Source organism: Rhipicephalus sanguineus, chromosome 10, assembly GCF_013339695.2.
Source record: "Rhipicephalus sanguineus isolate Rsan-2018 chromosome 10, BIME_Rsan_1.4, whole genome shotgun sequence".
Classification (NCBI taxonomy): domain Eukaryota; kingdom Metazoa; phylum Arthropoda; class Arachnida; order Ixodida; family Ixodidae; genus Rhipicephalus; species Rhipicephalus sanguineus.
In genome coordinates this window covers 17,904,992-17,918,806 of record NC_051185.1, presented here as the reverse complement: position 1 = coordinate 17,918,806, position 13,815 = coordinate 17,904,992, and the positions used below count along the sequence as shown (strand labels likewise).

The window sequence follows — 13,815 nt, the reverse complement described above, 5'->3', positions numbered from 1 at the left end:
TTAAAGAACATCAGATGGTCGAAGTTTTCGGGGCCCTCCACTACGGCGTCCCTCTTAATCATGTAGTCGGTTTGGAACTTACAATCCCAGATATTTTTGTTTGTCAAAGGTGGGCCGGTCTTGGAGGTATTACAACAGCGGCTGAGGTACAGAAAGCTTCAGAGGTGGGGCATAATGCAATCACTGAGAAATTCAGATTAATTTAACGAGTATTTCGTGAAAACATAACGCATTCGGCTGTGCTCTCCTCAGTATTAGCTAAAGGGAAGACTTTTATTTAAAACAGACTTTACTTGTGAACAAAGCGTCTGTGTGGGAGCCGAAACGTCATTTTGCGTGTGTTTATTAAACACTATACTTTGGTCGGCGCAGTGCCTCTAGTTTTTTACCTGCACCGTGTATCATACCGACCAGACGCGCTACCGTCAAAATTCAAACTTCACCTAGAGGAAATGCCAACTTTTTGTTTTCTTTAGTTAGTAAACACTCGCACGTGGAAGTGCACACGCACACTTTATCGCCGCTTTATCGGTATAAGTATCTTCACCCAGATCAACCATGTGCTCTAAATTCCCGTGCCTTGATTTTTCTTTGTCAGAGTCGAAGTCTTCCACCGAAGTTGGCAGCGGCAGCGCCAGTTCCAAGGAAGGGCTCTCCGGTGAGAAACAGCTTGGGTCTTTCCACTCATGTTTAAAAAAGCAGAATCGCGTTACTTAAACAATGGGAATCACGTGGTCGTGACGTGGTCGTGACGGTGAAGAAAGCAAATACTTAAGCCGGTAAAGACGAAACTGTTTATTGGGTGAACTTGTGCTCCCAAAAAAATCACACTCGGACTGCAACGATGTATGCGCACATACAGTCGTGCGTCGTCGAATAATCTGCTCGTACGTGCGACGCGTCTGCTTTTAAAGGCCCGAACACACGTACGCGTTGCAGCGCGTGACCTTCTGACGCGGCGCCAAGCCCTCTTCCTATGGAGAGGGAGAGGGCGCGCAGCTTCGCGTAGCCGCGCGCCCTCTCTCCCCATGGGGAGACGGCGCGGCGCCGCGTCAGAAGGTCACGCACTGACACGCTTAAACGCGTACGTGTGTTCAGGCCTTTATACATCAGTGATCGGCGTTATAGCTCCCGAACAAGCTAGACTAGCCGCGTCCCGAGCGTAATCGTAACAGAAGTCTGAAACAACCGCGAAGCTTCCCAAATATGGTGGCGCGGCCTGCGCCGAACGATGCTACCAGTTTCGTGGCTGAAGCCCAATCACACGTAAAAATAAATTGAGCGCGCGGTGGCAACGTACGCAAAAAAGGTCGCATAATTAGAAACTGAATTAGGACCTCCAACAAAAAATCCATTTATTGCGTGATTAAAGTTCAGAGCTCATATTGAATGGAACCGATCGCCTTCAAACACGTCTCCATTGTGTCTAATGATGTTTTCCTTTCTGCGTTAGAATTGATGTGTCAGTTTTTTTTTTTTCAGTTATATGTAGGCTTGTGTGATTAATTAGTGACTGTCGTTGATTAGTTGCGTGGCCGACACTGTATCATCGTGTCTTTTTTGTGTGTACCCTCCCCCACTCTAACGCTTGTGGCGACGTGGGTAATTGAAGTACAGAGGTTCAACTCAGCATCGGGGACGAAGAAAAAGAGAGAAAGATAAAAAAAAACGGGCAAGCTACTCAGTCATCGGCATGAGAAGTAATAATTAAAAAAACGTTATCGTCATAACAGCAGGGGCAGCTGTGGTATCTGCCTTAGGCGTGCGCAGGGTTTTCCATTGGGGTAAGGGGGGGGGGGGTAACTTTACCGCAGCACCCCCTACCTCGCTCTTCCCTACCCTCTCCCACTGAGGTCCTAACGTAAGGCACTTCCCCCCCCCCCCACCGCCACCCCCCCCCCCCTTCCTCCATGACCTCTCCCTTGCGCACGCCAATGGTAGCTGCCCATCTCGAAAATAAAAAAAAAAGAGGGAGAGGTCCTTGCGCCGCTTCTGCTGTACTTCAGCGTTAACTCCCAATTAAACGTTATCGCCTCTCGTCGGCGCTCAGTCACCTGCGTTCTATATTTTTTCGTGCCACGCTGTTTTAGCAATGTGATAGCTACGTGTTAATACAACGTACGTGCTTCGCGTTTCCAGAGAGCCGACTTGGAACCACGGGGTAAGTGCTACGCCTGATGCAACGACCTAGATGGCGTTGCCTGAGGCTACTCAGCGGCCAGTGCAGTGAACTGGGCTAGTGTGTGCTGGTTGATTCTGTTAAAGCGCGACTCACACTGCGGAAAAGCCAGGGTCCAGTCGTTTGTGCTCCTTGGCTTTTCCGTCGTCTTCGTCGCGCTGTAACATAGTGAATGTGCAGCCAGATTTGCCGAGACTAGCGGCGTGGCTAACGGGGGTCGTTTGGGGAGTTCAAACACCTCCAAAACCACCAAAAGAGTGCGTTTTGTACAAGTATTCTAATATTCTTCGTGAACTATCTATCTCGACGAACCGAGACGTACGTCGGTGCTAAGAAATATTCATGGGGATTAATGACATTTGTGTTATAGTAAATACTTTGAAGAAACTTTAACCGCGGTCTCTGCCTTCTTGCGATTAATGGTTCCCAGCCCAATGTTTGTTTCATTTCTCTAATACTAGCAAATGAATTATATTTGTTACTTACGAATCTGGCTGCTTCATTTTGAACACTTTAAATTTTGCATGTGTTTACATAAGCGCACACGTACAAACACACGCAGAACATAACCCCCCAAAAAGATTCCTCACTACGCCCCCGGCTGAGACTCGGGGGACAGGCTGCTGATAGCGACCACGCGTCGTTCATATTTTAATAACTGCCGGATAAAGAGGATCCGTTTTTAATTTCGCTCCAGGTAAGACTTCGGTGTTCGAAGTGTAAAAAGAAAAGCCCCCCACTCATCCCCTTTCTATTTCCGACTTATCAAAAGCTTTTCGTTTCCTCACTCGTAGAATAACATTACGCTCAAGAAACAACAAATGAAACCTTTTTTGTCTGGCGCAGTTAGCTATGAATGCTAAAGAAATATTCCCCATTTTATATAAAACGCGTACATCGAGTTCGAGATTGGCTTCACCGCACACTGACCATTGATGCAGCGAAGCGCGATTCCGGTAACCTTTTCTGCTATATGAGGCTTTGCGTGATATCTCAGCCATCTGAGATCGCATAACGCAGGTGTAAACAGCGGCGAAATACAGAACGAAAATACCGAAAAGTCGTTTTGTGTTTTTGTTCACATCTCTTATAAATGAAGCTTATACCACCACTGCGCGGTAACCTTCGCCGCATGAAGCCTATGTATGCAGTGAAGTGTGCTTGTCAGGGTGTCGTCTGTACAAATCGTGATCTGCGATTGGCGATCCGCTACCGCAACGCCTCCTCTGTTATTTTGCTGGCTACCGTTATTAGGCGTCAGCGCATGCATGATTCCGCCCAGCTCCCCTGCTCTACGGGGCCGATGATCGGAGACAACTGCGCATGTGCAAGCAGCATCTGGCGGGCGACTGCAGCGCCTGTGTCGTCCTCACTGCGTCTTCCTTGTGTCGTAATTTGGCGCTTTGCCACGAACGTAATCCAACTAAACCAATTTACTGTCCATACACTGAAAACTAGTTGGAGCATGCGCATGCGCTGTTAGTTCGGTCTGGTTTTCTTTCGGTCTCACGAAAGGGCAGCGTTTTTCCAACACCTCGTTCCATATGACAAAAAGTGCATGCGCAAAACCGCCGTGGTAACTTATCACGTAAGGTGTCGTGAATCTGAGCTCGAGGGTGCGGGTTCGATTCCCGGCCACATTTCGTTGGGGGCTGAGGGCAAAAAAACACCGGCGTTGCTGAAATTTTGGCGCAAAAAAAAAAGAACCGCCCAGGTGTCAAAATTAATTCGGTGCCCCCCAATTAATCCCGAGTTCACCATCCGGAGGCGGGAAACTTATGCGTCGTGTTTTGTCTATGTTCGCTCTTGGGAAGGCAAAGTGGGGCAGGCGAAAATTGTGCCGGCCATGTTGACGCCGCCGACGCGAGACGTCGGTCAATTTTCGCGTTTGATGAGGCATGTAAGGCTTTCGCCATAATAAAGAAAACTGCACGCTTCACGTAGAGCGCTTAGATCGGTGTGTAAGCCACGCGAAGAACCCACTCCTCTGCGCGCCCCTCCTTTCCAGGCTGAGTTCGGTGGACGGAGCACATCGCAAGCGGCTGCTGTACTTCGGGCTGTTGGCCGCTGCAACGCTGGCCGTCACAGCGTTCATCATCGTCTCTTCGGGCAGCAGCCAGGAACGAGGAGCAGCCGGGGCGAGTGCGTATCATCTTCATTTATTTCATTTACTGATACTGTTAGCCCTGAAGTGGGCCGTTACAGAGTGGAAGGTACAAAATACTCATCAGGCAAACTTTGTTACAAAAATTCTGATGGTAATTTGCAAAGTTGTTACGAACAGCGAATTTTTTTTTTTAATTGGTAAATTTTTTTTTAAAACGTGCTTCGCTGCAAATGTCGTCGAAAGACGATAGTCTTCTGCCGGCCGTTCTACACGAGTCCTGGTCTCATCTGCGGCTCATCCGCTCGGGTGTTTTTTCGTGCATAGCGTCGCATTTTCAGCGCAGCCTAGGAAACACTAGGGTCTTTAGAATTTCGTATATATGTATTTTCTAGTAAAAGAATACACCACCGAATACTTACGTATCGATGTTGCGCCTCAGATATGCGTAATATTTGCTTTTTTATCGAAAATGTCCACAAGTATGAACGCAGCTACCATTTCGAGATGACTGGGCGTTCTGCAAGTGCTTACACTTTGGCCGGGTAGCAGAATCGTGTGACAGGCAGACAGACAGACAGACAGACCAAAATTTCTGAGTTCAAGTATCCCAAGAAAGACTATCATCCTTAAAAATGAAATGACAAACTTACACAAAAAAATACAAACACGAAGACAAGGGTATGGAGGGTATGCATATAGTTTCGAATTCCAGCCTTGCACGAAACTGCTCTAAGTACAGTACTCACGCATTTAAATTTTTTTATTATAACGACTTGCATGCGCAATTGCTCGAGATAACCATGTCATGTCGTGACGAATGTAGTCTCTAAAAATAACGTTGGCTCTGATATACGCGTTCGAGTCGAAATCACGCCGATATAACCCAAACTGAAGACGGTAGAAACGAAAACATGTGCATTAATTAGCCCTAAATTGTCCTATTTCAATCCGAGAGTACTGTACATAGAGTGCAAACCAGAGGGCTGGCAAGCCGTCTCTGCACAATACCGCAATGTGGAGAGAGAGAGAGAGAGAGAGAGAGAACTTTATTTCGCGATGTGGAGGAAGTTGCATGAATTGAAAAAGAATATCATCGACCTGTTTGTCAGACAAAGTTACACGGAAATCCGTGCGGATTTATTCGTAGGAGGTTTCTGCGGAAAAAAACACAGGAAATGTCAGGTGGACAGCCTATTTACAGTGACCCGCGGCGGTGGTCTAGTGGTTATGGTACTCGACTGCTGACACGACGGTCGCGGGATCGAATGCCGGCCGCGGCGGCCGCGTTTCGATGGAGGCAAGATGCTATAGAGGCCCGTGTGCTTAGATTTAGGTGCACGTAAAAGAACCCCAGGTGGTCGAAATTTCCCGAGCCCTCCACTACGGCATGCCTCATAATCATATCGAGGTTTTGGGACTCCTATGATTAAAAAAAAAACAGTGCGAAAAGCCACAGGACACAGAGAAAGGGAACGCACACAGCGCTGACTCTCAACAATTTTTTGTTGTGGAAACAATGCACCGCGTATGTTTATTATGCACCGCATAACAATTATTATTATTATTATTATTATTATTATTATTATTATTATTATTATTATTATTATTATTATTATTATTAGTCTGTTTGCACCTGAACACTCGGATTCAGGTGCCCTGAGCGGAAACGTCATATGTCGGTGGCAAAGCGCCATGGCGGGGGTTACTGGACCCCTGTCATAAGCGTGCGCACAGGGGGGGGGGGCAGGGGGGGCCGCCCCCCCTAATCACCTAAGAGGGGGGGCGCAAAATATGCCCTGTACATTGACCCTTCTAGTCACCTAAGAGGAGGGGGGGGCGCAAAATCTGCCCCATACATTGACTTAGTAGGGTGGGGGGGCGCTGCGATGAACCTTTGCCCCCCCCCCCCCCCCGTAATGGGGAATCCTGCGCACGCCTATGCTCCCAGTGACTCGGGTCAACGGTCAACCAATGACACTAGCAAAATAGCAGTACTTGTGCATCAACCCGCCGCGGTCGTCTAGTGGTTATGGCGCTCGACTGCGGACTCGAAGGTCGCGGGATCGAATCCCAGTCGCGGCGGCCGCATTTTCGATGCAGGCGAAAATGCTCGAGGCCCATGTACTAATATTTAGGTGCACTTTAAAGAACCCTAGACGGTCGAAATTTCCAGAGCCCTCCACTACGGCGTCCCTCATAATCATGTCGTGGTTTTGGGACGTTAAACCCCAACAATTAATAATGATACTTGTACATCGCCAAGCAGTACTTATCCATTTCGTTCAAGCTGTAAATACGGCGGTGGTTATACCTCACATGTGACGTTGCGGCTCATATCACGTGACCCCGCATTTCAGGCTTCCGGTTGGGAAAGCTCTGACCTTCCGTTGTTAACTGCAGCCTCGATTCTCTGTCACCACTTTTCTTTTCTTTTCTTTTTTTCTTTTTTTTAGCGGGACTCGATGAAACGGAAAACCCGTGGCCGACAGCCGAAGAACGTCGCCTCACCCGCGAAGAAGATAACTACATCTACGCCAGACGTAAGACGAAAAAACATCGTCACAATATTTTCTCTCTTTTTTTTTCTTTTCTTTTAGCGCTAAGTACACCTTTGCAACTTTTTAACAAAAACTTTGAGTACGCTTGAGCTTCGTCTTACGCGATAGCGTAATCGGGCCCCGTTCGCATTGCCTTCTCAACCGCTAGCTTGGCTTCGTCTCTCGGTGGATGCCTCAACCGTCATCGCAAGGAAAGAAACGTCTGTGCGCGTAAAATTGGCCGTTTCAAACTATCTTATAGAATGTAGTCAAGAGTTCGACGAAAGTTCGTCTGGTCAGGTATCATGATGAGGATGTAGATGCGGTCACTGACCAAGTGAAGGTGAAGAACACAGAGACGTTTCGGGACCCATACGGGTTCCTTTTTCACACTAACCCACTTAGTGTGAACAAGTAACCCGAATGGCTCCCGAAACCAGGGGCGTAGCCAGAAATTTTTTTCGGGGGGGGGGGGGTTCAACCACACTTTATGTATGTTCGTGCGTGCGTTTGTATGTGCGCGTGTATATATACGCAAGCAAAACTAAAAAAATTCGGGGGGGGGGGGGGTTGAACCCCCCCAACAACCCCCCCCCCCCTCGCTACGCCCCTGCCCGAAACGTCTCTGTGTTTTTCACCTTGCCTTGGTCAGTGACCGCATCTACATCCTTATCCCTATAAAATATCTTCTGCAAGTATACAGTGGTTACGTGTCTACTACGCCGTAATTCTTCCATTTGGATATTGACGAAGTACCCGGTACGCGTCCGTAAGGCAACGCGCGCACCCGTGCGGCTGCACACTGTGTTCATGTTGGTGCTGCTTATGATGATTAAATTTGCCTTTGCTCTTTCTAATGGCTGGGCCTTTAAAACACCCACTCGTTGCGCAATACACATGTTTTGATGACTCGCGCGATTCTACGCTTATGCCACGAGGACACTCCCTCGCACGACTTGACATTCGTAAATGAGTTGGTTTTTTTTTTTTTTCGAAACAGTTTTCAAGTACTGGCATGGCTTTGTGGTAGAACACCTACCTGCTACGCAGAAGGCTTGGGTTCGATTTCCACTCGTACCGAATATTTTTGGTATTTGTTCGCATCTATCTCGAATTTTCGCTCGCAACTAACGACACGGATACCAGAATTTCTGCGAAACGGGCTCTTTAACGCTATCGTGGTAATAGAGTCTTTTAGCAAGTTACGGAAGTACGGTACGCAAATACGGTAAGGCCGTACGGTAGCGCTCCTCCTTTCCCGCTCGTTGTGCTTTTGCCGGTGAAGGCACCCCAACACCACAAAAGCTTCTTCAAAAATTACTGCGGTGTTGTCACGCCTCATTGTTGCCTGTCAGCCTACGCATTGTTAACGAAGAACCTGACGTTCAGGGAGCGCACTGTCACTGGAACTGGGAGTGGGTTAAGCACAACCAGCGGGAAAGGAGGAGCGTTACCGTACTGCATTACCGTATTTGCGTAACGTATTTCCGTAACTTGCTAGGAGAATCTAATATCGCGCGAACGTTGGCCCCTGGACACGGTAGCGCCTAATATAGGCGAGAAGTCACGAGATCTCCTACATGATGCGCAAGCGCAGAGAGCACACTCGTGTGCGAGCGCCCTCTGCTATGCGCTATTTGCTTAGAGATGCACACACACTACCATCCTTATCCGTGCGATCGCACGTTCAGAAAGTCGGCGCGACGCTGATCGTCGTATCGCTGACCTCGTTACTACTTGCCGATATTAGAAGCTGCCGTATCCTGGGGTCGACGCTCGTGTGATATCCTTAAAAAATTGCAAGGATGTGCTCTTAGAGAAAGTAAACCGGAATTTCTTTGGACCACTTGTATCAGTCAGCATAAAAAAATCCCAAGCTATAATTATGTAAATTAGGACATATAGTGTTATCCGATAAATTATAATCAGGACTAAATATATTACACAAAATTTATCGTTTTCTTTTTAAGTGCATAATTTGTGTGGAGTCTGTCGCATTTTTACTCACATAAGACCCGCATTGGCCAATCTTGGCTTGTATTGTCTTATCTTGGCTTATCTTGGCTAATCTATGTTCTGTTCTAACAACAATGCACTCCAATGTTACACGTCGGGGTCTCGTGGGCGACACTGAAAAAAATTCGAATGCCCTGGGAAGCTGCACGCTTTGTTACCACGATACTAAAATCTACCGCAATGTTCCAGTGGGGCTTCATCTTTGTCCCCCTTATGGGGACCCCTGCGTACGCCTATGATCACCGTCGTCATCACCCTCATAACCTCGCTGAGAATGACCGACCGTCGAATGCAGAAGCGATGTAATCACGCGTGGCATCATAATATGAGGCTGCTTAAGGTTAACGCGGGTCTCATCGCGCAGCTATAACCACCAGTAACGAGCCCGCGACGGACACGGACGTGAACCCGAGCGCAAAGCGTACACCACCCAAGGCACGCAAGAGGCGTCGCGGCGGAAAGGTCACCGTGAGCCAACGGGCCGCCACGACCACGACCACAATGGCCACTACCGCGCCCCCGGAAGTGCCCACCGTTTCGTCCGATGACAGCTCGGAGAAGAGGGAACAACCGCATGGCGGACCGGATGCTGACCGAGAGGACGATAAAGAATCCGGCTCGCAGCCCGCACCCAATGCGACTCCACGCAAGCGCACCCGAAAACCTGCCCGACCTGCGCACGATGGCAAGATACAACATGGCATGTATCAGTGTTTTGTGTAAACTTAAACTGCTCTTAGGACGAGACACCAGAGTAGAAACAGACAGGACGACGTGCTGTCTGCTTCTATTCTGGTGTCTCGTCCTAAGCGCAGTTTAAGTTTACATAATATGTCTTACCAACTAGCCCCCCAACACACTCCTCATGTATCAGTGAGTAAGTGGTTTTAAAGGTCCCCTAAACCACCTAGAGGTCGAAATTTAGATGGAGCATTCCAGTTGTACACCCTTGCAATTTTTTAACGGTATCGCGGGAGCGCCGAGCGCGGGATATGGTAGCGTCTAATATCGTCTACAGGTAGCGATATCTGCCGACGGTGCGCAAACGCACAAAGCACACTGAACTGCGAGCGCCTTCTGCTACGCTGATGCCCAAAAAGAGTGACATCAGTGGGCGTGTCTCTTGGCCTCCTCGACGCTCACGCTTTCCAGGTGGATGTGTATGGCATTCACAAAAAACAGAAAACAAAGGGACTGATAATGCAGCAGAAAGCACGGGTATCGAATGCGCCTATACCAGAACAGCAGAGCCGAGGACAATTGTACCAGGCTGCGCATAGCGCGCATACTCTTGACCATTTCTCCAATGGGCTTCGTTGTACACACTTGGCTACGCATAGCGCGCATGCGCATACTCTTGACCCCTTCTCCGATGTGTTTCGTCAATTGTTTACTTAAAGATGACTTAAAGATGTGTTAAAGTAAACAGCGTGGAAGAGGGCGCTCGCAGTTCAGTGTGATTTGTGCGCTTGCGCATCATCGGCAGATCTCGTTACCTTTCGAGAATATTAGACGCTGCCATATCCTGCGCTCAGCGCTCCCGCGATATTGTTAAAAAATTGCAAGGGTTTACACGAGTCTTCAACAAACACGCAGCCGCGAATTTTTTTTTTTTCGAAACGGTGTCGTTATAGCGGAGTTACACGCGTTTGATGATCCAAAAGAGGCCCTCGCTCGTTTCGCTCTTTCCTCCGCTGAACTCCGTTCATCGGCTCGTCTCTCGTTCTGGCCTAGGGCTCCCCCTCCCCGCGCAAGGAGGAAGAGCGGTGAACGCATGTATCTGCGAGCAAACAGACAGGTTGTTTTTGTGGATGACATGACCAGACGCGAATGTTGACGTCATGGCTAACGCTGGGGATTATCGAAAGGCCCGGAGTGGAGAAGGGATTATTTCTTTGAATTTTCGGTGCGCCCGCCGCTCGCAGCGCTGCCGCGTTTGGCATTGCCCATCGTGACGGCATTCTGAACTCGATGCGAGCGTTTACTTCAAATGCTAAAAAATTATCGTAGGTGGTTTAGGGGCCCCTTAGGGTTTAGCATTTAGCATTTTAGCGTAAGAGAGACCTCGGCGGATACAGAGGTCAACCGACTTGTCTAGAACGCCGAAGCCTCGCGCAGGGGCCTGCGCGAGTGACATCGACAGATAACACATGGTTTGAAATGGACCACATCTGAGCATGCACGACCCTAATGATGCACCTACCCTGCACTTTCGTTCCTCGTTTTATCGCCAAGACTACCACAACTGTTTTGGCAATCAGAAGCGCTGTTGATAATGCAGCGCCGCAAAAAAAGAAAAAAATGCCCCCACCTCCCCGAAGGGAATCGTGAGGAAATGCTAATGCATTTCTTGCGCCGAGAGCACACGGCGTAGTAATTTTAATGGCGTAAATTAATGACGAGGCGAGTATTTGTACCGTAACCATTTATTTACACATTCATCAGCACCCATTTGTGTTGTCATTGTACCTGACGGCCATAATCTCAGCCTTGTGGTCGCCGTTGGCGTTTCACAGCGGCGTCTCGAGCACACATTTCCGGATGTTCTTGAGAGGCGCCCAGCCAGCGAACGGTCGAGAGTGAGGCGCGAGCGGACGGGAGAGTGGGGCGCAGGGAGGAGAGAGATCGAACGGCGAGAGAAGGAGCGGCGAAGCACTGCACCTACCCTCTCCTACACTCTCTCGCACCACATGCTCCGGTTACTAGGGGCGAGGATAAGCGCGCGCGCCCGCAGCTGTTGGTATGGGAGAGGGAGTGAGAGCGGAGAGATAACACCTGCCGGCGTGCGGACAACGCCGGACGCCTGATATAGCCCGACTAAGAAATGCATTCGCATTTAAAAAAGAAAGAAAACGCGCGATATATGCGCGACAGACTGCCGGAACGATGACACCGCTAACCGGCAATGATCTTGCAGCACATCTTGCATCGGGCGCCGAGCCGGGCGATTGCCCGCGTGCTATTCTTTTTCTCGGCGATACGTATTTTTCTTCCACGTAATTTTCGTGCAGCCATTCAATAAGTGCGTGCTCGTTGTTTGAGCCAGGCGTTAAGAAAATTGTGTGCAAAAACATGACGTGGCTAAGTATACGCTCAACCAATCAAAACTTCATTAGTAAAAAATTTAGGAGGCTCACACGAAAGTGCAGCAAGCATTATTTTTTTAGCATCCGGACATTCCTTTAGTGGATGCCGCATCATTTTACAAAATACTCACTCGGTCCCTATGCATTCGCCTAAGACGACTCGAAGGCGAAAGCCATCTTTTTCTTAGTCGATGTACTAATCGCCCCCCCCCCCCCGTCCGAAGGCTTTATGCACCTAACAGAGCTTTGCACTGCCCTCCGTTTTATATATCCATCATTGGTTTGAAACCCGTTGTACCTTTGGGTGGTACGGGTTACCCCCACATTATTATTATTTTTTTTTTTTTTGCACGAGGGACAAATTCAGCCTCTATAGGGTCGGATGCCTTGCAAGCTTTCGGCATCTCGGCCGGTTTTGCACTGCCGCCGTGATCGCCTCACCTTTCACCAAGCGACGATGTCATGTGACGTCACGAATTATGGCTATCTATGACGTCATCACGTAATGATTTTTTTTTTGCATGACTCGTGTTGATGTCGCCGGTGAATTTTCGCATTTGGTGCTAAGGCTTTCTTCTTAAAAGGACACTAAAGGCAAATATTAAGTCGACGTTGATTGTTGAAATAGCGGTCTAGAAACCTCGTAGTGCTACTTTTGTGCCAGGGAAGTGCTTATTTCGAAATGAAATCACGTTTTAATGGTCCGCATCGCCTTAGCGCACTTCAAATCATCCGCCTGAAAGCGGTCTTTCTGACGTCACTGTTGCGCGTGCCCAACGTTACCCGCCTTTGCTACGCGGCGGCGTGCACTGGCGGCGTGCACTATTCGGGCATCCGGCAACATCACATGCATGCGGCATTTTGCCGAACTTTCTGTCAGAGCGGCTTTCACGAGCGTGCAAAACACACGCGGCAGTACGCGATACCGAAACTACCACTGAGACGCGACCGCGTGAGCGACGCCGGGGCGCCGGGCGAAGCGCAGTTCGGCGAAAACGGAAGCTTTGAACCACGCGATGGCAACGCCAAAGAGGTTCTTTTTTCCAGGAATCAAACGGTAACGAACAAGCAGCATTTTATTACGTCTCTTGAGGCACGGAAGGTTCTTTTTCTATTGCAGCTAGTTTGATTACTATAGTGATTAATTGTAGTCGGACGCTCTCACGTCATCGGGATCATTTTCAAAATGTCCCGCTCGTGGCGCACGTCGTGTGATACATTTAGCTTAATTTCTCGGTAAGTAGGGCACTGCTGTTGATAATATTGCCGTTTTAGACCTTGTCATACATTGAGCTTTCACTCTGACATAAATTGTTGTTCGCCTTTAGTGTCCCTTTAACAAGTGTCTGTGGCTTGTTTGTGGCTGAAAGAGGTATTTGTCTATATCTGGCGCAACAGTGTGAATTGAACTATCGTGATTTTATCGCGTGACTGTCTATACGCAGGTACTAAGTCTACGCACAAAAAGAAGCAAGCGACACCCGGCGGCGACGACAGCCGAACCGAGTAGACGTCACCACACGAGGCGTCTCTGCGTCTGCACGCAGTGATGACGTCACCACCTGCACTCTACTGGAACGGACATTCTATTGTTCTGTCGTCGTACTCTGTAGACACAACATTCATTCTGTACTGAACTCACGTGGGCACTACGGTCGTGGCGTTAGGCTCAAGCTACGACCTTTTGGGGACGTCTTGAAGCGCTTTTTCTTTAAAGGAGTACCGACAGAAAGTATTTTTGTCTCATTCTTATTAGTTTATTTAAGTGCTGTTGGCTTAATAATTGTATGCGCCAAGAAGCTAGACTTCCACGAGGGCACAACAAAAAATTCAAAACAGGACCAGCGTGGTTTGTTGTCTTCGTATAGCAAGAGAATCACATGCACGAAC

At 48.7% G+C, this 13,815-nt stretch overlaps 1 protein-coding gene across 1 annotated transcript in view; it reads left to right on the top strand.

Moving 5' to 3' along the window:
* LOC119372376 (uncharacterized) overlaps positions 1–13,435 on the top strand; it is a 25,714-nt gene extending 12,279 nt beyond the window's left edge. Inside the window, exons 2-5 of the mRNA XM_049419884.1 lie at positions 4,188–4,321; positions 6,740–6,826; positions 9,204–9,539; positions 13,371–13,435. Coding sequence (XP_049275841.1) covers positions 4,188–4,321; positions 6,740–6,826; positions 9,204–9,539; positions 13,371–13,435 — 622 coding nt within the window. The remainder of the gene's footprint in view (positions 1–4,187; positions 4,322–6,739; positions 6,827–9,203; positions 9,540–13,370) is intronic.
* The last annotated feature ends 380 nt before the right edge of the window (positions 13,436–13,815 follow it).